Genomic DNA, 26,288 nt, shown 5'->3' with positions numbered 1-26,288 from the left:
CACGACTCTATTTGCACGTCTAAGCCATTCGTCAAACATGAGGCCATGAGTTTTTCCTAAAGCCGCGGCCCATTTGTTTGAACAAGGGGCTGGGTACTGGGGAGATACAAGATGGGGCCTTTTGACAGGATTTATGCAAAACCTTGTGTGCACCGCAGAGTCTCCTTGATTGACGTGCAAAGGACCGTATATTGGGATGGCAGATGAAAGGCCAGAAGTTACATTACATTTAGATAATCAGAATAATATGACCCCATCTGTTTTGCTCACGGAGTCTATGCAGTGACTTCAGCCGTCCATTTAAATGGCCGGTAGGTGAAGGTCTAATTTGAATTGGCAGCACGAAGAAGTGGAAGGGTAAATGGACTGGTGGCGGCAGCTGACAAATTATTTTATCTGTATCTGCTTTGGCCTGTTTTCACCCGCGGTAACGAGGTGAATATTTAAGTCTTGAAGAGAAAATTGGTATTATCCAGAATTGCTAAAATGAAAATCTTGATAGTGTACAGCAGTTTCCCTTTATTTTTGGAACATCCATTTTGTGATATGAACTTGAATGTTGTATGCTTATTATAACACTAGACAGTAGATATCTGACAATATGTAGATAACGTTCTCGCGCTTCCTTCAGTTTCTGTTGCCTTTCCACGCTTCAAGGCAGCAACTAATGATTTCTAGTAGATGGCGGCATTAAAGCTGACACCTGCACACTCCCCAAGTCACCTTGTTCTGTCTATCAATGATATAAATACACAAGAGACCGTTTTATTCCCGAAATAACAAGATGCATTTACAGCAGGCCCCCCTGTAGGCATTTATTCTATGACACACTGACAATAGAGATCTCCTCTACGGGGCTGTCCAAAAACAAACATGGAAACGTGACACAGTGACAATCGATTAAAAGTCAACAAATTAACAAAATCAGTCGATTCCGGCGATTCCTCCTCAAACCGATAGTGAAAGTGCGGTGCGGTTTGCGTTTCCTGGTTTTCCCTTTGTTGAGCCGGCTCTTCAGCGTGGCGTGGTTTATGTTCCACATGGAGCGCCGTCTCCGGCTCTTTATTATTCACAGCGGCATCCAAACAAAGACGAAGAGAGACTAATGTCGCACACGCACAACAAATTAAAATCAGGTGCTGCTGCTGCCGTCACTTTGATGTCTGCCAGGGGAAAATGCTTCTCCATTAATCAACGACAATTGCGGTCTCTGCCATTCCTCCAGCCCCGGCATCAGAATGAGGCGTGGGAGAGACACTGCATGCACTGCGAGGGAACTTTCAAACACCTTTAACGTATTTAGCCCGAAGCGTGTGAATGTTTTTCTGTCCTTATTGGAATTATTCATTTCCCCTCGTCTAAACCTGGCTACCTGGCTCACGTTATTGGCTAATTCCCTGGCATAATTTGAAACAAACATTCAGACGGTTTAGAGTTTGCAGCATGGTGGGGGAAGCGACGGCGGGCGGGAAACAATCAATTACTTTCCATTTTATGTTTCTTCTTGGACTGTGGCGGACGTGTTATTTCGGCGAGGTTCCCTTGAATAACATTATGTCAGAGAGGCAGAGCGGGTGACAGACTTAAACCAGTTAAGTGTGTGTGTGTGTGTGGGGGGGGGGGTGTGTGTGTGCACGCGCCTCTGTGTGTACGTACGCGTGTGCCCATGTGTGTATGTACGTGCGTGCCCATGTGTGTACGTGTGTATGTGAGCGTGTGTGTGTGCGTGCTTGCGTGTACGTGTATACGTGCGTGCCTGCGTGTGGATTTCGGGTAACGGTAACTGCATCCTCCCGGCTCCATGTAGGAGGCCTTCTGTTTCCCCACAGGGCCCTGACACAGCCAAAGCAGATCGTAACTCACTGGGCTATGCTATGCTATGCTTGAAGCCTGTTGGCGTGGGTAGCTAGCAGGAGCACTGCGGCCGCTCCATCTCTTCTCTCGCTACGCTGGAGGCATTATTCATTCTCAAGCAAGCGATGTAGCTTAACGATCATCTCCTCGTAGCCACAGTGCTATAGATTTGGCCGCAGGAAGCTGGAACCAGCACAAGCAGTTAGAACAAAAATGTCCTTGCAGAAATGAAGGATGCCAGCAGGCCCTCGGAGACGGGCATGCTGGTCCTACTTACTTTTGGAGTCTTTATGCTCTCGTGAGATGTATTGCCTTTTTGTTTACATCTTGGCACCTGAACCAGGGCCTGATGTACACTGCTGACATGGAGTTAGACTACTGATGATATGGCAGGTTAACACATTTTAGCATGTCATGTGTTAGATATGATATGCTTTTGAGCCTATTGGTGTTAAACCATTCCATCAATAAACAGATGTCCAGAGATTGATCACACTGGTCTCAAGAGATCGGGTAACACAAACGTTGCTCAAGTTCAGTTTTTTTCGGTTTATATTTACATTTCGAACCTATGCCATTCCACCTTGCTCTGGCAACAACCACTACAGACAGCTTCCTCCACACCGACTCACCCAGAGCAATGAGGGTTGGGTTGCCTCTGCAGAAAGCCCCGTCTTAACTTCATTCATAACCACGTCGGTCTAATTGGTGACTGATCAAACACCCTGATGCAGACATCAGTAGCTCCCCCCCCCCCCCCTGCTCGCCGACTTGGCGAGCAGGGTGTGACATTAATGTAGATGAATAAGTAATCTGTTCCCGGTGGGATGCACGGACCTCTGTTCCGTCCAGCATTAAGTGGGCCGTGAGTCGACCAGTTACACCCCTCACCTTGCCGGCCCGGGGAAGACACTTCCCCTTATTGATACGAGGGTGATTTATGGAAGCCCGGTTTCCCAGGCCGTCCGCACTCTGGAGATGGAAGTCTGATTTATGCCCCAGCAACGCTGCACAGTGTCCGGCAGCAAACTTGGGGGAGAGAGGGCTGTGATGATACTCTTTGTTTTGCTGCCGTGTGTGTGTGTGTGACTGTGTGTGTGTGTGTGTGTGTGTGTGTGCGCGCCTCACCTGTGTATTTTGCCTTCCTCCTCTGAGGAATCGGTACATCTTCAGATCATTCTGGCTTTTTGATAAGCAGGACTGCGCTCCCTCCCTTCGTCTCCTAGACCCTCGGATGTTCTCCCTGGTATTCTGAGCAGCCCTTGCCACATACAGTCTATAAACATAAGCTACAGAAATCAATGCATTATGGATGACTTGGTTAATATTGTAGAGCTTCCTCAGAGTAAACAGGAAAAACAATGCTGCTCCCCAACCAACCTCAATGTTTTACATTGAAGTTGGCTGGGACCCTGAGCACACACTTCCGACTATGTCCTACCCACATCTTCAGTCTACACAGACTTGGTCATAACAATACAGGTACCTTCCATGCTTTTCCTAGTGCAATGCATATTATCATCTTCCCTACTGCAAGGGGTTCATCCGAAATGGATTCACCATTACATATTGTTTTCCTGTGAGTGTTGGTGTTTCCTGAGGCTCAGGCCAACAATCTTAAACTCAAAACTCACGCTGTCTGATTGTGTAAGAAGATGGATTTCATGTTCGTTTTGAGATGAAATGTAGAACTCTGCTATACCCTTTTTTCTGACCTTCCCTAACATCTGCGATCAAGGTAATTACAATAAGAACACTCTCAGGGGGATGTGTGCGTGTATGTGGGCGTAGTAGCATGTGTAATTCTATAGCTATGTCTGCACGGTTTCCTCTGAGACAGAGTTTAATTGGTTGGCCAGGAGAAAGATGAGATCAATCTCATTGGATAACACTGGCCTTTGCCATCCCCAGACCCATTTAAAGGGATTTTTATTGATTTATAAATAAGCTTTGTAATTAATGGAGGGTCACAGAGCTGCACATTGTAGCTTGGGTTTTCTACCGAAGAAGACTAATGCTGCACCTGCTGGCTCTCTGCTGGATTCTTTTCATGTTTTACGAATATTAAAGATGATGTATGGGTAGTTATTCTCTGCAGTGACTTAAACATTTCAATTAGGCCAGATTACAAAAGCTATAATGAGGTCTTCTGTAATAAATGGGCTGAAATCACCTCAACTCTGGAATGTATTGTCTAGCAGACTGCAGACATACATTATCCGCGGTGGTGTCAACATATACTAACAGCATTTAACAAAGTAGAACATGGCAAAATCACCTGGTACTCAAACATGGGACAACGTTACACGTCATCGACTGATCCGGAGTTAACATATTTTGAGCGTTGATGGACGATCTAAAGGGATAGCCCATACATTGGTGCATCCATAGAGCTAAGGTGCATACTTTTGTTACTGTGCAGAATTCCATTCAAGTCCTGAAGGAACAAATCCGACTCCTTGCCCTCTTGTCAAGCCCTAAGTACCTGGTCCATCTAAAAAGTCCCTGTAAAACACCAGCAAGACGCTCAATGCCACATGAATGCCATTTAATGTCATCCTCAAGAGCCACTAACAAGACCCTCATTCTAAATGACGTTTAATCTGTTGTTCCTTGCCATTCTGCACAAGTGGTTCAATTGTGTGTTTTCAAGTGCGCGTTCTAAGGCACGCCGGAGCTGCGTTATAATGTGCCCCTTGAATAGCCTGAGATGGTCGTCATCTGCTTATGCACATTATCTCGGAGAAGCATGCTGCTTCTTGGCTCTCCTTCACACACACTGCGGGTACAGAGGGTCAGAGAGAGTGGGAATGAGAGAGCTGCATTGGCTTATACACCCTCGGATGAACCATTGCTTTAGCTGGGATATTGGTGTGTGTGTGTGTGTGTGCGTGTGTGTGTGCGTGCCACGCGGTACACACTTACCTACTCAGTATCTCGTCGTCTTAGATTTCAAACATTGATTGCCTCCCTTTTGAAACAGACAGCGGTATCTTTCCCCATTTTCTGCTCTGCCAGTTAGTAAACTGCTTTAGCCTTGCCCCGCAAGCGCATTTCCATGCATATAATATCAGATTTATGGGACGGGACGCCAAGGTCCTCCTCTATATATCATCCCCCGTGTGTCGGGGGCTTTCATCAGAGCTCTGACACGCACGGCGGGGGGCTGGGTCAGGTGGTTCCAGACGGCTCGGAGGAGACGCCCTGTGGAAAATGGCAGGCGAGATTTAAACCGTGGCTGACGCTCAGGGCTCACGTTGATTTGTGCTTTGAGGTGTAGCGCGTCGGAGGACACGCGAGAACCCGTGTGTATCCGGGTGCCTCACGGCCCCCCCAGTCGTGTTTCCTTTTTTTTTTTTTTTTATGAGCGTGCATGTCAATGAACGTGACCTTTTGAGTACGTTGGCATGTCCTACCAGTCCCCAGAGGTGGCCCCGTGAAGACGCCCGCTCCATATCAATGAGCTGATGACTTGCATTGGAGGGGAATCTGTGGCTTCGCATTGCCTCCCTCTTTGGGAAGGCCTTCATTCGTGAAATATAGATTCTATGAATCATTGAAATCACCTGAATGTTTTTAACTTGAGTTTTTATGATTCTTGAAAGCTGCTTGTCGATGTCAGTTGTTGTGCAGGGTAAGTTTTGGGGTCCGTATATCAACCTATTGGAGTCACTATTTAACCTGTATTGTTCAACTTAAAACTGTAATACTCCCTGTGGTTTACTATAAATATAACTAACTGTAACGTGTTGGCTGTGCTTCAAATGAGACTGATGTTTTATAAGGCATCAATCAAGCCGTGCCACAGTGCTGGCTTAGCAAATGATAGACGGGGCAGGTAATATTTCATGACATTTTGAAGCATAGATATTCATCATATTTATACAAAAATAATACAATTCTGGAGGCCACTCTACTATACATAATATTTAAAATGAGCTGTTGGAGCCCAAATTGACATCCAGGGAATTGATGGCTTCCTTGTTGCGTTGACTTCAATCTTTAATTCAATTTGCACTGCCAAGAAAGTGTGTGTGTGTGTGTGTGTGTGTGTGTGTGTGTGTGTGTGTGTGTGTGAGAGCGTTGTATAATATCTTGTTTGTCTTTTAGCTGTTCATCTTGGGTAATTCTGTCCAATATTTTCAAGGGCTTATTTGTAAGTATGAGCTTGTATTGGAGTATCTCACATCATTTAGACTTCCTGTTGTAATAAAGGTCCAATAAAAGGAATGCAGTGTGAACCAAGAATTCTAATCATTTTGGCCAATCATTTTCAGACTCTTATTTTATAGAAGCACCTTGGACAGACTCATCCTTTATTTAGCGTTAACCATCATGGCGTCTCTGGACCAAGCTGTGCTGCATAGCAAATAAGGTCACGGATGTTTTATTTATCACCAATGATCCCTCTACTACTGATTCTGAATGGGTATATTTTGTAATATACTAAATTCATTGTCCAAGTTCACTCACGAATAACTAACAAAATACGCTCTGCACAACTCCCTTTCTGTGGTTCACAATAGGGTGTATTCACTGGCACTTTTTGCATTATGATGGTACTAATGTTTCATTCACAAATAAACATGTCAGTCTACATGCCAGAACACATGGTGGTATGGTGGGCTTGGCGTCCATGCAACATCTACAGATTGTAGGAATAATCCCAAAGTACATAATATTTTTTAGTGCGGTCATTTTGGATTATAATGATTTTGAAAGTACACCCCAGAAAATCTACATTTTCAACAAACGTAGGCCTAATGGATGTAATGAGACCGTTCCGTAGAGCAGGTTTGATCAAAATGTCTCTGCTTTCCTCGGTTTGTGCAGATTCTGGTTCTGCTGTAGCATATCGTTAATCTCATAGCCTAATTGTCATATCATGGCCAAATTGTGATGTCTAACCTAACTCTACTCTCCTAACGCTGCTGATTCATTGCGCCTCATTGGCTATAACCTAAGCCAATCAGAGTGCTGTTTACATTCCATAATCCCATCTCCCTAAGACATCTATTTGACCGCTGCATTTTTGACGCTTAATACAAGAAGATAAACCTTAAAATATGACGTCAATTATGCAATGAGGGTAACGTATCCGAAGGTATAATGTCCATTTTACATGGATTACATATATATTGTAAATTGTGAGGTGGAACATTTGAGGTCCTGTAAGGGGTCCCGGCGTGTCAAGGCGTGGCTCCGGGTGTCTGGGCGTGGCTCCGGGTGTCTGGGCGTGGCTCCGGGTGTCAGGGCGTGGCTCAAGGTGTCAGGGCGTGGCTCCGGGTGTCTGGGCGTGGCTCCGGGTGTCAGGGCGTGGCCCCGGGTGTCAGGGGGTGGCCCCGGGTGTCAGGGCGTGGCTCCGGGTGTCAGGGCGTGGCTCCGGGCCCGCCCAGCAGAGCGTGACATCAGTTGGCCCTTGGGCGGCTCGGTGTGGACGCCGCCGCCTCTGGCGTCCTCCGGTGTGTAACACGGTCTAACGTTCCTGCGGCAAGAACGTTTTCTCCTCCCCTTGTGTTCCCGCAAGACAAAACAAAAGGAGACAGGGGGGGGTTGGAGTTTTTGCCTCTGTTAAGGTTATGTTGTTGTAGTCTGGGTCAAGTGGCCACTCCTCAGATTCTGTCTGGCTGAGTCACAACATCTGCTGGCCACCATCGCACACAACAGCACATATCGTCCAGAGGGGTGGGGTGGTGTGTGTGTGTGTGTGTGTGTGTGTGTGTGTGTGTGAAATAGCATATTTGGAATTGAATAATTGTTTGGGTGAACCTTTCTGTTGTGGAAGTCTTTTAATATCTATTGATCCATTCAGCCCTGTCCAATACTAAGTATGGATACTCTCCAAGATCGAATAAGATGGCAAATTAGCTTGTTAATCCTTTGTCGTTAGTTGCAATCTCCGTTCCCCTTGCCCAGTTTGTCAAAACTCCTTAATATGCATCCCTCTCGATTGTCACATTGATTTCCAATTCTTAGTCTGACCATTTTTGAGTAACGCTTAAGTACACATCCGGCCCAGCCTGTATACAAAATAAATAACAATCTGTGAAGGGTGGAAGACCAGTCAGTGCTGAGTTAAAATATCGTAAACTCACCGCTGACAATCTTCCTTCGGTTCTAAGATGGAACGATGTGTGTAGCGTGCTCCCATATCACTGCTTACCTTTCTGTGAGCGTGTTAACCTTAACTTATGTGTTCGGGAAGAATTCGCCTCTCATCACAGTTAGAAGGGGAGGTGTGGGAGCCATTATCTTTGGTCTATGTAAAGCCAGGCATGTTGATGTGCTGTTCTGCGCTGAAAGGCTGTTTTTGCAGCCGCACAATGCGCTGAAACCCCCTCACCCCACTCACACATGTTTGTTTTCTCTGTTCTCCACAGGTTTCTCTATAGGGTGGTCTGGGGAGTCTGCTGCTACCATGTTCAGGAACAGCTTGAAGATGCTGCTGACAGGGGGCAAGGCCAACCGCAAGAGTCGGGGCAGTGGTGAGTCCGATCGTACTGATAATTGGATATTTTCTGCCGATGATCAACTTTTCAGGGGTTTGTGCTTTGTAGGTCCTGGGGTTTCGAAACCATGACCTTCTTGCTGTGAGGTTGTCGTTCTAACTTTGCCACTGTGCTGCACTACTTTTTTTAAATAAATCTCCAGCAGTAAACCCTGACGCCCCTGCTGGTCGAGAACCCGGTCTTCAGTGGCTGGTTGCTTTTGTTTAAAGGGGCGCTGCACTCGCTATATTTTTAAATATTACCTTGTTTTTTTGTTCCGCAACAACCTTTTTCGAAACTGCTTGGACCATAGAGTTGGACCATAGAGTCCGTTTTTTCAATATCGGACAAATGGATAGTGCACATCCTGGACCAATGATGTCAATGACCGGGCTCTTCCGTTTTATTTTTTAACGGGAACATTGGATTGTTTCAAGCAGGGAAACAGTATTGTCTAGTAAGTTTTGATCCTTTGTTGTTTAAGTCGGTATATATTGGAAAGCAGTGAGAAGATGCAGTAGATGTACTGTTGGTGGATGTCGATTTTGTTTGTTTTTTAATAATGGTTCCTGGCTGCTGCCTGGTAAAGTAATAGCGTCACATGCTATTGATTAAACCAACCTGACGTGTTGCTAAATGCTACATTCCTGCGGTTGAAAATACCAGTCTACTCTCAGAGCATGACTAACCTGAAGCTACTCATTACATCATTTGAAATGCTGGTGAAACGTGAGTCCTGAAGATGGTTCACCAAGCGTTTCATTTGGCAACTACTTCCGTTGTTTTAATGCTTCACTGATGCCTTTGCATTCATATCAAATCATCGCACTATGTTAGGCTTTAAGCGCACATACAATTATTGTTGACATCCTGGATTAAAGCTGCTTTATTTGGATTTCTATGCGATATCCAATGCACTTTGCGGATATAGAGCTTATCTTGTTACTGATATCATGAATATGGATGTTTGGTTTGGTTTATCTCTACCTTTGCAAAAGGGAGTCAGCCTGGGGTCTGGGGAAGGCTAGGTCGATCCCCGTACAGAATGTGTGCACCTAGGTGGACACCAAGGTTTGAGGAAGCTTTCTAGCAAAGGGAACCAGCGATTGAAACCAAAATGGCGAGCACTTATAGGCCTCTGCATGTGGAAAATTCCATAACAGTATTGTTAGTGTTTTTTATTTTTCAATCTCACACTCTGTCGCTTTCTTGCACAAACAAAATGGATGATTCATTCATTGGCTTGGGAAAAACACATTTACGTTGCCTTGACAAGTGAAGAACGAACCTAATACGAAAAATGAAAAATAACTGATGTGTTTCCATATCTGTATTATGTATAAAAAAAAATAGCATTAGCATCTTGGCCTTGCGATTGTAAATAGTAAATGGATTGCACTTATATAGCGCTTTTCTAAACAGAGGCCAAAAAACTCTTCACAGCTATTGCCTTCCGTTCAACTATTTATAGACGCATCCGCACACCGACGGCATCAAACGTTTCAAGGCAACCGCCAGCTCGTCTGATGCAGATGTTGAGTGTCTTGCTCAGGGACACCTTGACAATCAGCCAGTGGAGCTGTGGATTCAAACTAGCAGCCTTCCGTTTCCCAGCCAACTCGCTCCACCTCCTGATCCACATGCCGCCTCATGGGGCTAACTTAATAACATTATATAATCGAGCTAGCAGTATCACACAGCATTGCTCAACCAACAGGGCTCCGCAGTGCTAATGATTGCTAATGTCGCTAGCTATAGCAGATGGCAAACTCGTCCTACTGTGTAACAGCTTGATGCTCACACCTTATTCAGGTGTGTAAAATATGTCTTTACAGGCTACACCGCAAAAAAAGCAACCTTGTCTTCCGAGAGCGAATGGATCGCATTTGTTGGTATAGCGTACAATACATGTGCTTCTGTGACTGAAAACCCTCCAAATGCTCCCATTTAGCCGAACGTGGGGGGAACCTTTAATGTGACTGGAGAGCCCACGTCCAGAGCAACCCTTGGGCCTGCTTATTACCACTCAGTGTGGAAAGGTGCAGAATAGCGCTCATTCAAATGGAATATGTTTCTGGTTTATTGCCTTTTGACAGCAGATATAGCCACCTCCCCACACAACCCCGCTCTCCTGTTCAGCCTCCCTACAGACTGCTGCCTTTATTACAAGCAGTGTGAGAATGGGCAAAATGAGGGATGTGCTCCAGCTACCACATTGGCTTACTGGTGGTATGAATTAATCTTGATGTGGCTTCTGCGTCTTAAATCTGCCCAGAGCTGGCGATGCGAACGAAAAAGCTAAAAACGTACCCCCACATCCCCTCCGCTTTGACTCATTTAGACGGTGGCGGGTGTAAGAAATCCATATCGGAGGCTTTGGAACACCTTCACCGTGGTAAAATGATGATAATGAACGGCGATGCGTTGCTTCATTACAAAGGGCTTACTCGTGGAGGGGTGTATTTCACCGCTTAGCAGTGGGCGTGTCTCAACCTCCACATACAGAACAGACATAACCCTAAAGAGTCATTAGTCTCTGCTCTTTATTATCAATTTAAGACTGTGTCACTGTGGTTTGAGTCAACCCTATACAGTGCCCTGACAAGGGAAGCGGACCCCGTTCCGTGCTTTGATTTAATACGTCAGCGCGTAACCATATCAGCGCATAATAACCTCGACTCTCCCCCTGTTCCAACAAGGTGAGTCTGACATATGGTAGCGTTTCCTGCAGAGTGGACGGTTGGAGGAGGGTGGGGGTGGGGGCGAGAGCAGCGTTCTTTGAAAAAAAGGCGTAGTCGAATACATTACGCAGCACAATTCCTCCATCACTTGATTGCTATTACGGTAACAGCACTTAGCTGGACGTTTCCATTTTTCTACATCATGTGTCATTATTTTGTCATCCTCGGCCACAAACATACTTATTAATATTAATCCTTATCCTATTAGTCCTTAAACTGAAATTAACAACCCTAGCCCTAAGACGACCAGGAGTACTGGCCTACAACAAGCTTACTGTGATTTGACCGCTTAAGCACAACTTGTATCAAAATGTTTCGTAGCTTATTGGAATTTGAACCTATTATTAAAAAAGGCAACGCTACCAATTTCAGCAATATGGCCCTGAAGATAAAGAAGAAAGTAAGAATGTAGTCCATGAAATGTTTAAATAAATAAAAACCTATTGGAATTTTATCACAGCTTTGAGTTGGTGTACATATTCGTCTTGTTTGTGATGAAGAGAACTGTTCCTTTCAATACACACATCGGATTGACTCTTGAAAGTTTAGTTTTGTATTCATCCCTCATAGTCTCGGAATATTTGAATTTGAGAAAATACAATTGCATTAGAGAAACTGTGAAAACATAAGCCTGATGAAATACGAGCAGAACGAGGAACGGTGTGTGCGTGCGTGCGTGCGTGCGTGTGTGGAGGTTGAAAAAACAAACAATGGTTGTTCCCGTGCGTGCTGTCGCTCACTATCCCTCACTGTCACTCGGGCTCAAGGACGCTGTGATGGACGGCGCCGTTCACGGTGCCCTTTCTGCGGGCGCTCGCTACTGAACGAATCTGAGGAGCCGTGTCTCCCAGAGCGACTGCGGCTGAGGTTCTGACACCCTGAAGCACGAAGCCCAGTGCCAACTTCCCCTCCGCCAGGGTGGCGTGACCCAAACAACTGAGTGGAATCGTCTTGTTTTTAACCAAGCGAAGCAACACAGAGTGGGAATGTATGTATTCCCACTCTGGAAATGTCTGTCTTCCCACACACGCATTCTGACATACCTGTGTGTGTGTGTGTGTGTGTGTGTGTGTGTTTTTTTTTTTCCCAGCTGACCCAACATGGGCGTTGGGCTTCAGACTTGTTTACCCACGATGACGCTGTATTTTCGTGAAATTAATCAAAAAACTTTTTTTAAAAAAAAAATTTAAATCCTTTTTTATTTTTGTGTGTTGTCCTCCAGTTAGAGGCGCAGGCTTTCCGGACCTTAGAGAACCTGCTGTTAGCAGATACAGGGCCACGCCCTCATCCCTGTTTGCTTTCCGCTGTTTGTGTGGGCGGGTTTGAACTAGCTTACAGAAGAGAATCCTCCAGTGCTTTTATATCTTCTGCTGTCACTTTGTAGGGGGTCTACTTCAAATGAATGCTGTGTCCTCAACTAGACCATGGTTACACACACACACACACACACACACACACACACACACACACACACACACACACACACACACACACACACACACACACACACACACACAGAGAGAGAGAGCGCTCTCACTACCTCCCAAGGTTGGCCCAATGACTGGTTGTATCTTTCCTGACTTATCAGCTTATTGCAGACAGAGGCCGCTGCAAAGCTGAATCCCTGTCACTGTGATTCCTTGGCAGAAGCAGTGTTTTATCCACGGGCGTCCAGGGTATTTCTTTTATCTGTCCCCTCGGCTGTTGAAATGAGTCCAGTCGTAATTATTTGGCTTTGAAGTCAAGGCTCAATGTTGGAGCAACGTGAGAGGAGGTCTTGGACTGTTGAGGTCTTGATTATCTGCCACATTTCTTAGCTTACTCTGAAACCATACCTGAACCTCGTAAAAACCTCTGCCTCTCTCTGTCATTGGCCCTTGAACTTTGCCCTTTTATGAATATGTCTAGAGGAGAATCGTTTTGTGGGGTTTCTGAAATGGTGCTAGGATTTATGGTCACGATTTCTGGTGGACTGTGGGTGGACTGGAGTATGTAGCTCTCGCTCGTCTACAGTAGAGATTCCGGTGTGCATTTCTATTTTTAATCCAATTGGCAAGTCCTGTTTACTTGCAAATTAAAATATATAATTATTTTGTATAATATTTTTTATCTTATTATTTTCAATAAAATGTGATCATACACCTTTTGAATTTCTACATTTAGCTGAACTGTTTGAAAGTCAAACTAAGACTTACTAAGAGCTTTTGGAATAACTTGTACACAATCGTATCGTATTATTTATTCCACTCTTCAGAAATTGGATTTTATTCCCTGTAGTGTGAGAAAGCCCCCCCCCCCCCCCCCCCACATTACGAATCACAGCTTGAATCCTTTGAAACAGCACTATATATATTTATAAATGATCTTTATCAAGTTCAGACATTTGCCGCAACTTTTAAATACCAAAATTCTGGAAAATGTAACACTGTCTGTCTCACATGAGACCAAAACGATTATATAATAATACCAACATGGAAGAAAGCTTTTCATCCTGGTTCCCAGCTCCCCAGTACTGCTCTCCAGTAATGGAGCCGTCCGGCCAGTCTTTGGTTCCCCCATGTCTTTGCCCGAGCCCAGCAGCAGGTTTTAATATTCAGACAGCATTTAAGATCATATGCGATGGTTCGCTATGAACTCCTAATTAGGCTCGGGCGGCATCGTATTTGCAGTTTTAAAAATGCAAATGTGTATTATCTCATTAGGATCAAAACAACCATCGACCCATATTTCTGGTCTGGCTCACAGTCAAGAATATTTGGGTACCGAATCTGACCCACGGCGGGCGAGGCGGTAGCTCAACACACTCTTGTATATCCCGTCTCTGCCTCCAGGGAGCACCCACTGCCAGATGGACGGGTGCCTGTGTTGTATTATTGATGCGCTGGGAGACCCCGCAGTTTTCCCAATGAACATTCCAAGATGACAGAGGGAAAAACGGCCTCTCTGGGTTTGACACTTGTGGTCCTTTTTGCAAAAATGTTCCTCTGATCACAGAGACTAATGAAGGCTGGTGCTCAGCTCAGCTCCCTCCCTTTGTGTCGATTAGCTTAGCTTTTCACTTATTCAACTGACGTGTTAATCAACCGAACAACTTGACATGTAATGAGAGTCTTGAGTCGAGATGCACTTTTAATTTGACGTAGGTTTCTGTCTGTCATTAAGTAAAGTATTTGTGTTTGTATGACCCTGAATCCCATCTCAAAAGGCATCACGAGCAAACATTTGATGCATTACAAACGCTAAAGAAGCAAGTATTTGCTTCTTTATATTTAATATGTATACATTATGCATATCTGATATGCATACATTATATCCAGTTATCAAATAGCTGATGGACCTTTCCTCAACCACATTAAGTGGATTTACCGGAACATTCCAGTCATCTCACTAGAAGGCACCAGGTGCTGGACGGGAATCGAATCTGTCCCGCTAATCACTCGACTCTTAATTGATGGCTCATGTGCCACAGTGGCTGGGAAATATAATTAGAGATCATCACACCGGCTAACAAGCTTCCAGCTCACAAGTCATAAGGAGTGACGCAATAACTCTATCAAACGCTTCCATTCTAACTCGCATCGTAGCCACCTGCAGCAAAACATTAGGTAAAGTCACATTTTGTGTCAGCCTCATCCTGCTAACTGCCGATGGCCCAGTGTACTCCTTCGGGTGTTTATAGTCGTTGTCTCTTAAAGGTTAACTGTGCAATATCACTCCCCCAGGCACGGCCTCTGTCACTCTGCTTCACTCGTCCAAACGATATTACACCTTCGATTGCAACGTGTGAATCTGTTGACCGAGGGCCTGATTTCTGGAGTCTTTGGAAGAGCATTGATAAGGACTAGCTATCACCATTGTTTGGAATGGCAATACCACCCTTCAACCTTAACCACGCAGACTTGACATGTGTTCAGCATTTCATGGTTCCATTGTTTTACCCTGTTTTCCGATAAGGAAAGCACTATATATTGTTTTTGGATCAAAATCGCGATACATTACATTCGTATCGCTGGATGAGCAACGTTATTAATTTTTGCATATTTTTTTTTTGTGAAAAACGTCATATTGCATTGCATACCGCACAAAGACAAAGTATCACAACCCGATTTTTTTTTTTTTCAAAATCGTTTTACGATAAACAGTAAGTAAAACATTCATTCATTCTCATTGCCAACCGTTATTTTTCCAAAAATGCATTTCTGTGTATTATTTTCCTAGTTAACGTTCTGCAGCAGGCACAGGATAATCACTAGTCTCCATGAACTGTCCAAGGTGTAGGCCACATGAAGCCGTTTCCCATATGGTAGCGTCACATCGGTACAGCATGGTGGCTACGCTAACAGGAGATACTCTTGGCTTATCCACCGAGCGACAGATTGGCCCCCGTGGTCTCCCCAGAATGGGCCCTTCCGCTCTGGATTAATGAACCGGCGAAAAACATGAATGGAGGAATCTCAGTACTAGGTTGACCAGGTCCTGGTAACAAGTGGGAAAGCTGTACCCCTGCAGAGATATGTCGTATTGAACTCATATTTGTAATGACTAAACAAATGTATTATGTATATTTTAGATCACACAATTATTTTGTCTATTGCATTGACAATGCAGTTTATCAACGACAAGTGTTTTTATTAGGTTGCAGGATGACATATTACACCTTTTTTAGGACATTCACCTCAGTGCTTGGGCTGTTGAAGAGCTTTAACTGGTGGTAAAAGTCATATATTTCTTCTCCCTCAAAGTGACCTAGTGTTGTCACTGCAGTATAAACTTGATCAACCTGCAGAAGGGCAGCTAAAGCTCTAAATGAATGGCATTTCAAAGGACCTCAGATTCTCTGGAGATCAATAAAGGGAGAACCCAACACCAGGTATTGTCGATATAAAATATAATTACTACTCTTCTTCTTTTCTGCTTCGGTCATCGTTTTTTTATTATTCTCTCAAACTTTAATCGGGGTGAGTTTGGCATGTTGTGCATGTAATGAGCAATGACAACGGGGGCCGTAAGAACAGAAGACCTCTCGCTTACCGGTGACCTCATCACCGGCCGTTTGGCTCTACAAAGCTTCCAGGAAGTGCCCTTTCGCTGAGGATAAGGGACAATATAGCATCTATCAGGCAGACGCTTCAACCCCCGCAGAGGCAGGCTGACCTCATCAGGGAGCCATCTTTTTGACCGGCCATCATGGCAACAAAGGTGAGCGAAAACACAAGCCCACCAAAGGTCAGAGACAATTTGTTCGACTGACTCGAGGGTGGGCTTGGAGGTGGCGAGGTCTCTAAGAGACTTTCTGACCCAAATGTCCACGGTGGCACGGTTATCTCTTTGTACATGTGGGTGGCACACTATTGGTTTCCCATTATGGTTCAGGAGCACCACTTGATCCACGTTCCACCTCAGTAGCGGGTCTTTACTCGCTGACCTAGCTGTGGGTCCGCAGAACAAAAGCATGAGGGGAAGGTTCAAACTGAAGTCACAGCGGGACCGGCCAGTGGGGCCGCTGGCTGAGGGGGCAGGGAGTGTGGGTTCCTGTCAGGGGCACATGGGAACACACCCAGGGCTTTCCTTGGCTTTCCTGTTCCACATGGCTGCCCATTTGTTGGTTTCATCCATTGTTTAACCGTCTGTGGAATTACTTCTTGTCTGCCTCCGAGAGGTTGAGATACAGTTAATGTACATGTTGCCGCAAGGCAACTCAAAACAAACCTCTTTTCTCTCATGTGGTTCTGACTTTTTGATTGTATCCATATTTATCTTGCTAGGGTCACATGAGAAAGTATGTAAATTAATTGAAGCATCTTTAATTGAATTCTGATATTTATCAAACAAGACAATCTTGGGATTTGTTTGAGTAAACCATTACTCACTACTACTACTACTACTACTACTACTATTACTACTTCATAATAATAGATGGACAAGCCATCAGTCGTGATCTTGCTGAATCACTATTATCATGGTAAACAGTTTCATTACTTTAAGGATACTCTCTAGGACAGTTGTAAGGTTGAATGTCCCTCCTCTGTTGCGGTGGACTGGTTCTAATAGCCAGGTACCCGCTTGGCCGGTGGGATCTTATTACAACAGCGCACCATGGCAGAATAGAAGATGGGGGGCAACGGGCTGAATCACACACCCTGGCCTGCTGCGCCCTCCCATTGACACCGTAGGTCTGCCACCCATGACTTCAGGAAAATCGATAGAAAACGCCACAAGGCTTGTGGGAGAGTGGTAGCAGGTGAGCTGTTTTCTTCCCCTTTCATCCCGCCGTACTAAGGCACCGCAGAGAGCCTCTGAGCACTGACCGGCCGCCGGTTATAACACAGTGTCCTGCGGTAGTTTTTCCTCATGCCGTAGCCATGCAGCGTCAAGCCGACACAGGGAGAAATCAACGGCGAGGCCGTGAGGCCGGGCTGTTGGTCTCGGCGTCTCACCGAGCTCTTTTGTGATGGGATCAGCACATTCGGGGACCCTAGCACTGGAGGTTGGGACAGGGAGGAAAGAGGGTCGGGAATCTCCCACTTGTAAACCATTTTGTTTACAAGTGGACCATGGCGCCTCTTTACCCTGGTTGTTTAGAAGTTTTCTCTCCTCAGTTCCGTCACCTCATTGGCTCCGTCTATATTGTCCCATGCTGACGAAAGAATAATACAATAGTGACAGAGCGAGTTGCCTTCTGGCAGTCACTAAGATCAACCCTGCTCTTAATACAAGTCAACCCCTTCTACTGTCATGACGCTCCAAAATGTATCCGTCCCCCGCACATTTCCTTCTCTCTAATGACGCGCTGAAACCTGAGAGCTATTGTGTCTTCTTGTGAGGCTGCCCCCCCCACACACACACACACACTTGAGCTGTGAAAGTCTCCCCCTCTCTCTCTGGTGACTCGCTGATTACCGGCTCTTGCACTTCAAATTCTTCCAGTAGTGTGAACGTGTTCCAAACAATTTGCAGTTCATGTTACACTGTTGCCTGCTTTTCTAGGGTCCTGATATTTGGCCGACAGCCAGGCCAAGACAGCAGTCGGTTTTTCAGGGTGACGGAAAGAGATTAATTTGGCAGTGGGTATCCACAGAGCCATTGCAAGTGCTGTTGCCTGGCGTTTAGTGCAGCAGGGCCCGTTGCTCAGGTCTGGTCTATTCTAAGCTGATGTAATCAGTTTGGTGTGGAGGTGGCAAAGGTTATTTTTCAATAAAAGAAGGCTCCTTATGATCATCACAGATGGTGCATTACAGACCTAAGGGCCGGCCTTTATATGACAGGGGAACCACGCACTTTCTGCTGGCAACATTCTGTGGGACTGAGACATGGAAACACTGCTCTAGGACAAAAACATATTCATTTTGGAAAGTGTACAATAAAGCATGTGAAAACCAGAAGGTTGCTAGTTCGATCCTCGGCTCCTCCTAGCGTGTCGAGGTGTCCCTGAGCAAAACACCTTACCCTATCTGATACCGCTGTCGGTGTGTGACAGTGTGTGTAAGTCGTTTTGGACGAAACCTAAATATATCTCATTGAGAGTTTAGTTTGGAAATGTAGGTGTCGCCATGCCAACAACATCACTTACTTCCCCCAAGATCTGAGTGTCCAAATTAATGTAAACCACGGCAGTATAGCACTAAACCTTTTTGGAATAAATGTGCTTCGATCACTACGTAGTTTGTGTAAATCATAACGCCAAAACAGCACTCTCATCACCAAAACCGTAGTGCTATTTTTCTCTTGTTTGCGCAGGCACGCCCATGCTAAAGTCTCCTTGGCAGAATCAGGACAAGGAAGTATTTTTAATTATCTGTGTTCTAGTGAAGCCAGCAGAGACTTCTATGATGCTTTGATCGACCACATGGATATCGTCCTTTTAAGATACTTTTTAATCAAAAGTGACTTACATGTTGGGTTGAGAACAATCAAGAAACAATCCTTGTGTACATCATTGCCTCACCACTCGTCACACTGAAAAGCCTCTCTCTCACGGGCCCTGTCATCGCTGCTCTGTTTTTCAGCTCAGTAGTTCAAAATTGTGGAAAAGTCGATGGAATCCATTGCTGATCCGTTCTGCTTGGATGCCTTAGTTCACCTGGGCTGCACTCTACCCCAGTTGGATTGGAGTGTGGCTTGAAGATTCCCCTTCGAAACTGAGCTTGGCTTGGGGCCATGATGTATAATATATCTTGTATGGGTGCGAGGGACATTCATGTTAAAGGGGTACCGTTGCTATCGGATATTGTCTCAGCTGCACCCTTGATGATTTTTTGGAATCTGACCAATGTAAAATAAATTTACAACATGTGTGTGATGCAGTAAGCACACATGAGTAATCTTGGTAATCTCTACGTATTTTTCCACTTGAATGCTTTTGAATATTTTAGCCCTTGCAATGGTCGCCAGCGTCTTCAGACATACATGTTGCAAGCTGACACGCAACCTGGCACCAACACACAGAACTTGAAGCAGGCATCCCTGCCGTTATATGTCCGAAATACACACACGTGCACCTTTCTTACGACTCAAAAAGGAGGCAGTGTTTGATCCCGGGGAGGGGGGGGACGGACGACGACTGCTACCTGTAATGATGGTGAACGGCGCACGAGAAGCTCCGCCGCCGTTTAGTCGACACTTGCCAGGAGCCTCACGTTCACGCCTCACCTGTCATAAACTGCGGCCATTACCGGCGAGAGCCCCCTCCTCCGGCGAGAGCCCCCGCACTGAGGAGAGCCCCCGCAGTCAATAGAGCAGCGGCTCTTCTGGCGACTGCAGCAATAGCAGCACGCCGCGAAAGGGTTAAGGAATGTCGGTTTGAGAGAGAGAGAGAGAGAGAGAGAGCCACTGTGAGGAGGTGGAGTAGGGGGAAGAGAGTGAAAGAAAGAGAGAGAGAGAGCATGCTTGTCTCGCTGTGTGTGTAGGAGAGAATTAGAGTGTATGTGTACATGCGCGCTGACACCTTGTGCCCGCCTACCCTCGCCTCACACACACACACCACACACAGACGAGAGCTCCCAGTCTGACTTCGTCCTCAACCACCACTCACTCTCTCTCTCTCTCTCTTTCTCTCTCTCCTCTCTTTTTTCTTCTCTCCCTTTTGTATACCAGTCCGTTCGCTCCCTTTATCTCTTGTTGCCTTTTGTTGTCGGACTAAGTCAGCCCTCGGTGTCTCGTTCCCACACGCTCTTATTTTGGTGTCCGTCCATCTGCTGCTTTTTGTTTGGGATCTGTCCTAGTGTCCTACCATGGTGCAGGGCTTTACCCCCCTGGGTGGAAGAGGCAATCTAGCAGTGGAGGTGAGTTGAACGTGTGTGTGTGTGTGTGTGTGTGTGTGTGTGTGTGTGTGTGTGTGTGTGTGTGTGTGTGTGTGTGTGTGTGTGTGTGTGTGTGTGTGTGTGTGTGTGTGTGTGTGTGTGTGTGTGTGTGTGTGTGTGCGCGCGCGCGCGTGCACACAAGGGGACATATGTGAAGGCGGGGTCTCCTTGTGGTTGTGCAGCCGTAGTGATGTGTTGGTTCGAGGGAATAAGAGAGGCAGCATGCCCCCGCTCATTCACTGAGAGTCGAGGGCAGTGCGATGGCTCTGTGCTCTGTGTGCCTCCCGTTCCCCAGCGCTGTCTCACTCACCGCCCGTTGGTGGGTGAGTGTCTGTCCCCGAGCAGTGTGTTTGTGTGTTTTTCCCAGGTTACATTTATTGCTGTGTGTATTTTTGCGTTTTTGTTATTGTGTTGAAAGGGTGTCACCCTGACCCATGAAGATTTCGCAGCAATCAGCAACACACTGTCCGCCTCATCCCACACCTCAGCAGAGGAGTGTGTGTGTGTGTGTGTGTGTGTGTGTGTGTGTGTGTGTGTGTGTGTGTGTGTGTGTGTGTGTGTGTGTGTGTGTGTGTGTGTGTGTGTGTGTGTGTGTGTGTGTGTGTGTGTGTGTGTGGGGGGGAGAAACAGGGCAAGGCGAGTGAGAAAGAGATTCTGTCGGCGGTGGTTTCAGAACAGGAAAATACTGCTAAATGGAATACATAGCGATGTTGGTCAATCTGACACCACAGTATTGATGCAAAAAAACATCTCAAATGTCATTCTATTCATTATGTATTTATTTTTGCTGATTGGTGGGCATCATAGCTGTGTTTCACCGGGTTGTATCATTCAACAGGTTCAGTAAATGAGATACCTTTAATGCACTCAGATTCAGACTACAGACCTACAGGTTGTATTTAACAATTCTTAGTAGTCAGTACGTAGTAGTAGTAATGAGCCATGAAAAACATTTCTCTTATTATAAAATATGCATTTTCATGTCAGCAGCAGATATATCAAAATCTGCTGCAAATAATATTGTTATGTATCTTGGTACATAATGTGACACTAATTACACCAGAACCCTGAGAGTAGCTCACATCACCACACTATTTCTTATTCTCTCTCTCTCTATTGTTCTTTCTTTTAACCATCAGCCCCCCCCCCCCCCCCTGTATGTCCCCACACCCCCTTTACTCCTTCTTCCTCTCTTTCTATTCTGTGAGTCTCTCTTCCTCTGCTCTCTCCTCTCTCCCTCCCACCTCCCCCCCCCCCCCTCCCTCCCTCCCTCCCTCCCTCCCTCTCTCGGTCTTCCGCCCACGCTGCTCACCCTGGGATATATAGGGAGAACAAAAGAGAGCGAGGGAGATAGAGAGACATAGGGGCTTAATGCGTAGTTCTGCGTGGGCTAATGAGAGGCTATTCAGCTCCCACTCTCTCCTCCTCCCCCTTTTACCTCACACCTCCACCGTTTATGCTGCCATTTACAGACAGCAAACTTGTCCAACTTCTGTCTTTTTCATGCACATACACACCTTTTACCCACACATATCTCACCTTTTACATATAATAATGTAACTTAAGGTAAGACCCACACACACACAGGTTATATCTCACCTTGACTTATAACAACATCACTTATGGTGCCGCAGATTGTCTTTATGTTATTGTCTCGGTGTGTTGCCTAAAGCTCCCACACTCCAACCGCCATACTTCATGTTCAGCAACGTGTAGCATGAAGAACCCTCTCTTTCTCTCGTTCTGTCTGTCTGTCTGTGTGTGTGTGTGTCTCTCTCTCTCTGTCTCCGTCTATCTGTCTCTGTGTCTGTCTCTCGTTCTCTCTCTCTCGCACGCTCTCTGTGTCCGTCTCTTTCTCTGTCTCGCTCTCAATCTTGCTCTCTCGCTCTCTCTCTGTCTCTGTCTGTCTGTCTGTCTGTTTATCTCTTGCTCTCTCTTTCTCTCTCTGTCTGTCTCTCTGTCCTTCTCCCTGTCTCTGTGTCGCTCTCGCTCTCTAGCTCTCTCTCTAGCACTCTCTCTCTCGCTCTCGCTCCCTCTCTTGCTCTCTCTCTCTAGCTCTCTCTTCTCTCTCCCTCTCTCTCTTGCTCTCTCTCTCTCTCTCTCTTGCTCTCTCTCTCTCTCTCTCTCTCTCTCACTCACTCACTCACTCACTCACTCACTCACTCACTCACTCACTCACTCACTCACTCACTCACTCACTCACTCACTCACTCACTCACTCACTCACTCACTCACTCTCACTCTTTCTATGATGCTTCCGTCATGATTGGTCCTGACCTCGCCTCCGCCACACAGTTTATTATTTATTATCCTTCTTAATATCTGTCTGGCTGGAGCTCCTTCATCCTGCCCTCAACCTCTCTCAGACTCTGAACAGGACTTACACACCTCATGCAAAATGCATACTAGTCTAAAGCATTTGCTACACAAACAGAACATATTGTGGAGCAATGTATAAACAGGTGCCACTATCCTTGTTATGATGCCGTTTTATAAAGTATAAAAATGATGACAAAAACAGTAATACCATGATTTATTGCTCAAGTAGCAAAGACGATGCCAATGTACACACAAATAGTAGTCTGTAACAATATGTATGTTTTGCCTTGGGCCCTCAAGAGACCTAAGCTTCGCCATATATTACTAAAAGCTAGAAGTGGAACACATTTCCATATTGTATGCAAATTTTTTGTTCAATGGCACAATGCAAAATATGTTTAGTCAGCAGCCAATCGGCAACGGGACAGCGTCTTGCTCCCACCAATCGGATCGCATCACGGCGGCTTGTCGTGTCGGTTCACGTCCGAAACTCTGGAGGTAAAGACCCGTTGACCCTTCTCCAAATTGTTAAAGAAAACAACGGCGTTCACTTGGCCGTCCGCTGACCTAATGGATTACGAACCAAGACTCGGCCGACTGGAAGAGGCCGGTCGAGAACATTGAACCCATGCCTCCGCCGCCTCCAAGGGCCGCTTGGCGGAAGGCATGAGGTCATGGTGTCTGAAGCCATCAGCCTAATTCAGCCCCGCTTCCCCTCATTGGCCTTTCATTTACTCACAAACGCACATGCAAGCAGGCGCGCGCACACACACACACACACACACACACACACACACACACACACACACACACACACACACACACACACACACACACACACACACACACACACACACACACACACACACACACAGAGAGAGAGACAAAGTGTGTAAGTGTCCTTGAGCTCCGTCACCCAAACTGCAATGTACTGCAAAAGGCGAGCGTTGAGTTCTGAAGCACCTTATTACATTACTGAAAGCAGTTCAGTGTGTGAATTATTGTATAAGTTGCTAAACAAAACCTCAACAACTGCCCGATAAGTTCACATCATATGAGAATGTTGTGTTGCTGCTCTAGTAGCTCACAAAGTGCAGTTTAACACGCTGGAATGAGTCAAACGGCTGCACGGGTATCTCCTTTAAACAGTCTGGGATGTCGGCATTACGTTACATTACTAGCTAACGTACCTTTATAATCAATGCTCGATCTCCGTAAGTCCTTGTGGGTTTACCCAATGTATGTAAAATACTATAATGGTAATAACTAGATTTTTGTTGTTTACACGTTGCATACTACAGTGTAACTCTATAGTACTACTGCTATGAACAACACACAAAATACAGTCAACACAAAGGGGCTTATCTTACGCACGCACGCGCGCGCGCGCGCGCGCGCGCGCGCGCACACACACACACACACACACACACACACACACACACACACACACACACACCACCTTTATTGGACTAACAGTATTCCTAGATGTGCATCAGACCATGAGGACTGTGTGTGGTTGATGACAAGGGAGGGGCTTGCTTAAATCTTTGATGGCATGTAACACACACACACACACACACACACACACACACACACACACACACATATAAACCCTGTCATGGTCTGTGGCAGCATCCTGTTGTTGTTGCTAGTGGTTGTAACTGGGATTTTATCACATCTCGTGGTGTGTGTGTGTTTGTGTTGGTCTCGGTGTGTGTGTTTGTGTGTGTCTCAGTGTGTATGCGTTGGTCTTGGTGCTTATGTGCAAAGGGAGTGCTCGATGCTTGTGGAGTTTACTGAGGGCAATTTTGCGGCCATGCATGATGAGGGCAGAACACGATGCGAGGAATAAAATTGACAAGCAGCATTAGTCAGTGAGTCACCTTGCGGGAACTGCACTCAAACGGACCTCGGCCACAATAACCTTGGGCCAATTAGCCCAGTGTGAGGCCTCATGCCTGTCTACCTTGTTTGTCTTTGGGTCTGTCCGCATGGCCGTTTATGCATTCGCCAGTAGCCATTTTAACTTATCCACACTCGGGTACCCTGTCTCTCCCAGACATCTTAAGTCCAACCCCCCCCCCCCCAAATCTGCTAAATGACTCTAGGGCTGACTCCAGCCATCATTCACCTCTTCCCACTCCCACGCCTCCTGTCCCCCCCCCTCTCCTCTTCCACTCCTCTTCCATCAGATACATGTCAGCATCGCCCCTTAGAACGTATACATCACCCCTGACTCTGTCTCGCCGTCTAAATCCGCGGTTGGCCTACGAAAATATTATCATATGAAAGGATTGAGTGGTTGCGCGGCTAGCCAAGGGCGGATGAACGTTCATCTCTGCCGCTGCTCTGTCTCTCCAAACCATATTCATTTGTTTGCCTCTCCATTACTCTCCAGTGTGTCTGTTTAATAGTCCCGTCTCGTTATTAGCTGAGTGAGTCAGCGCCGAGGCCAGGGGAGTCAGTGGAGCGCTGAAGCGGCAAGCTCTGCCTCCAATAAGCCTTAAACACTCGCGGTATCGAATCAGGCAGCAGGAGCACCAGTCATTTACCCTCTCTCACCGGTCTCAAAAGCAATACCGGCTGGTTTTTATCTCTGGTAGGGCTGGGCGATAAATGTATCAAAACCGATAAGCGTCGGGAGTTACACGCGACATCGATAAATATCCCGACATGCTTATGAATTCAACTTACTTATAAGCATGTTAAAGTCTGAGGGGGATTACATTGAAGTACTGTAAAGGGAAATATAAAGCACAGTTTCCCACTAAAACTGGAGAAATCTCATATCGTCATCCTTTTAAGGTAATTTCAACCTGTGGTATTGAATTTAATCTGTGTAACCGGGTATCAGAATCAGTCCATGCAATCATCCCATCACTCTACGACACCATTCAACGGCGTTAAACCCTAATATTCAATCTTCGCCCCCCCAGCCCTAATCTCATGCTCTCCTCTGCTGCTGGCGGTGAAGACCACGCCCATACGTCGAGCTCAATAGCATTCGCGTGCACCCATGGTGTCAAGGCCCGCTCGCTGCAATCCAAGGCACCCCAGCGATGTAAAGGCAAACTACCTGTCTGGCTGATTATAAAGGACACCCAAGCATGTCCCGCTTTCTGCTGCCGTGGAGCAGCCAGGTGTCAGTGGTCGCTTCGCGCCGCCGCGGGCTCTGCAGTATCCCCCCGTCATATTTATATTTGATGCCTTTTCATTATTCAGACCTGCTTGTTTTGCAGTTGTAGGCCCATCTCACCCCTGCAATGGAGACTCTTGTGTGTTTGTGTGTGTGTGTGTGTGTTTGTGTTTGTTTGTGTGTGAGAGACGTAATGATACAGAAAGGAATAGGATATGAATATCCGGACACAGTAGCAAGACCAGGTACTTTTTTTGCTCCTGTGCTCTCTCTCGTGACCTCTTGAATCACTTGAATTCTCTCCATCCTCTGCTTTATTATTCGAAAGCTAATGCCTTTTAATTATTCACGTAAGACATAGCTTTTCTCACTTCCGTCAGCTAGGTCTCTCTGTCTGTCATCTAGGTCCATCCTTCTCCGGATGCTAGCTCTGCTCTAGGCTGCTCTAGTC

The 26,288-nt window shown here is 46.1% G+C and overlaps 1 protein-coding gene across 1 annotated transcript in view; it reads left to right on the top strand.

Moving 5' to 3' along the window:
* The window catches only part of tanc2b (tetratricopeptide repeat, ankyrin repeat and coiled-coil containing 2b), a gene marked incomplete in the record, with an annotated part of 130,887 nt that overhangs the window by 20,608 nt on the left and 83,991 nt on the right, over positions 1-26,288 (top strand). The window contains 1 exon segment of the mRNA XM_030339719.1: positions 8,235-8,339. Coding sequence (XP_030195579.1) covers positions 8,273-8,339 — 67 coding nt within the window.

This window comes from Gadus morhua, chromosome 18, assembly GCF_902167405.1.
Source record: "Gadus morhua chromosome 18, gadMor3.0, whole genome shotgun sequence".
In the NCBI taxonomy this organism is placed as follows: Eukaryota; Metazoa; Chordata; class Actinopteri; order Gadiformes; family Gadidae; genus Gadus; species Gadus morhua.
This window is presented reverse-complemented; position numbering and strand designations above follow the sequence as displayed.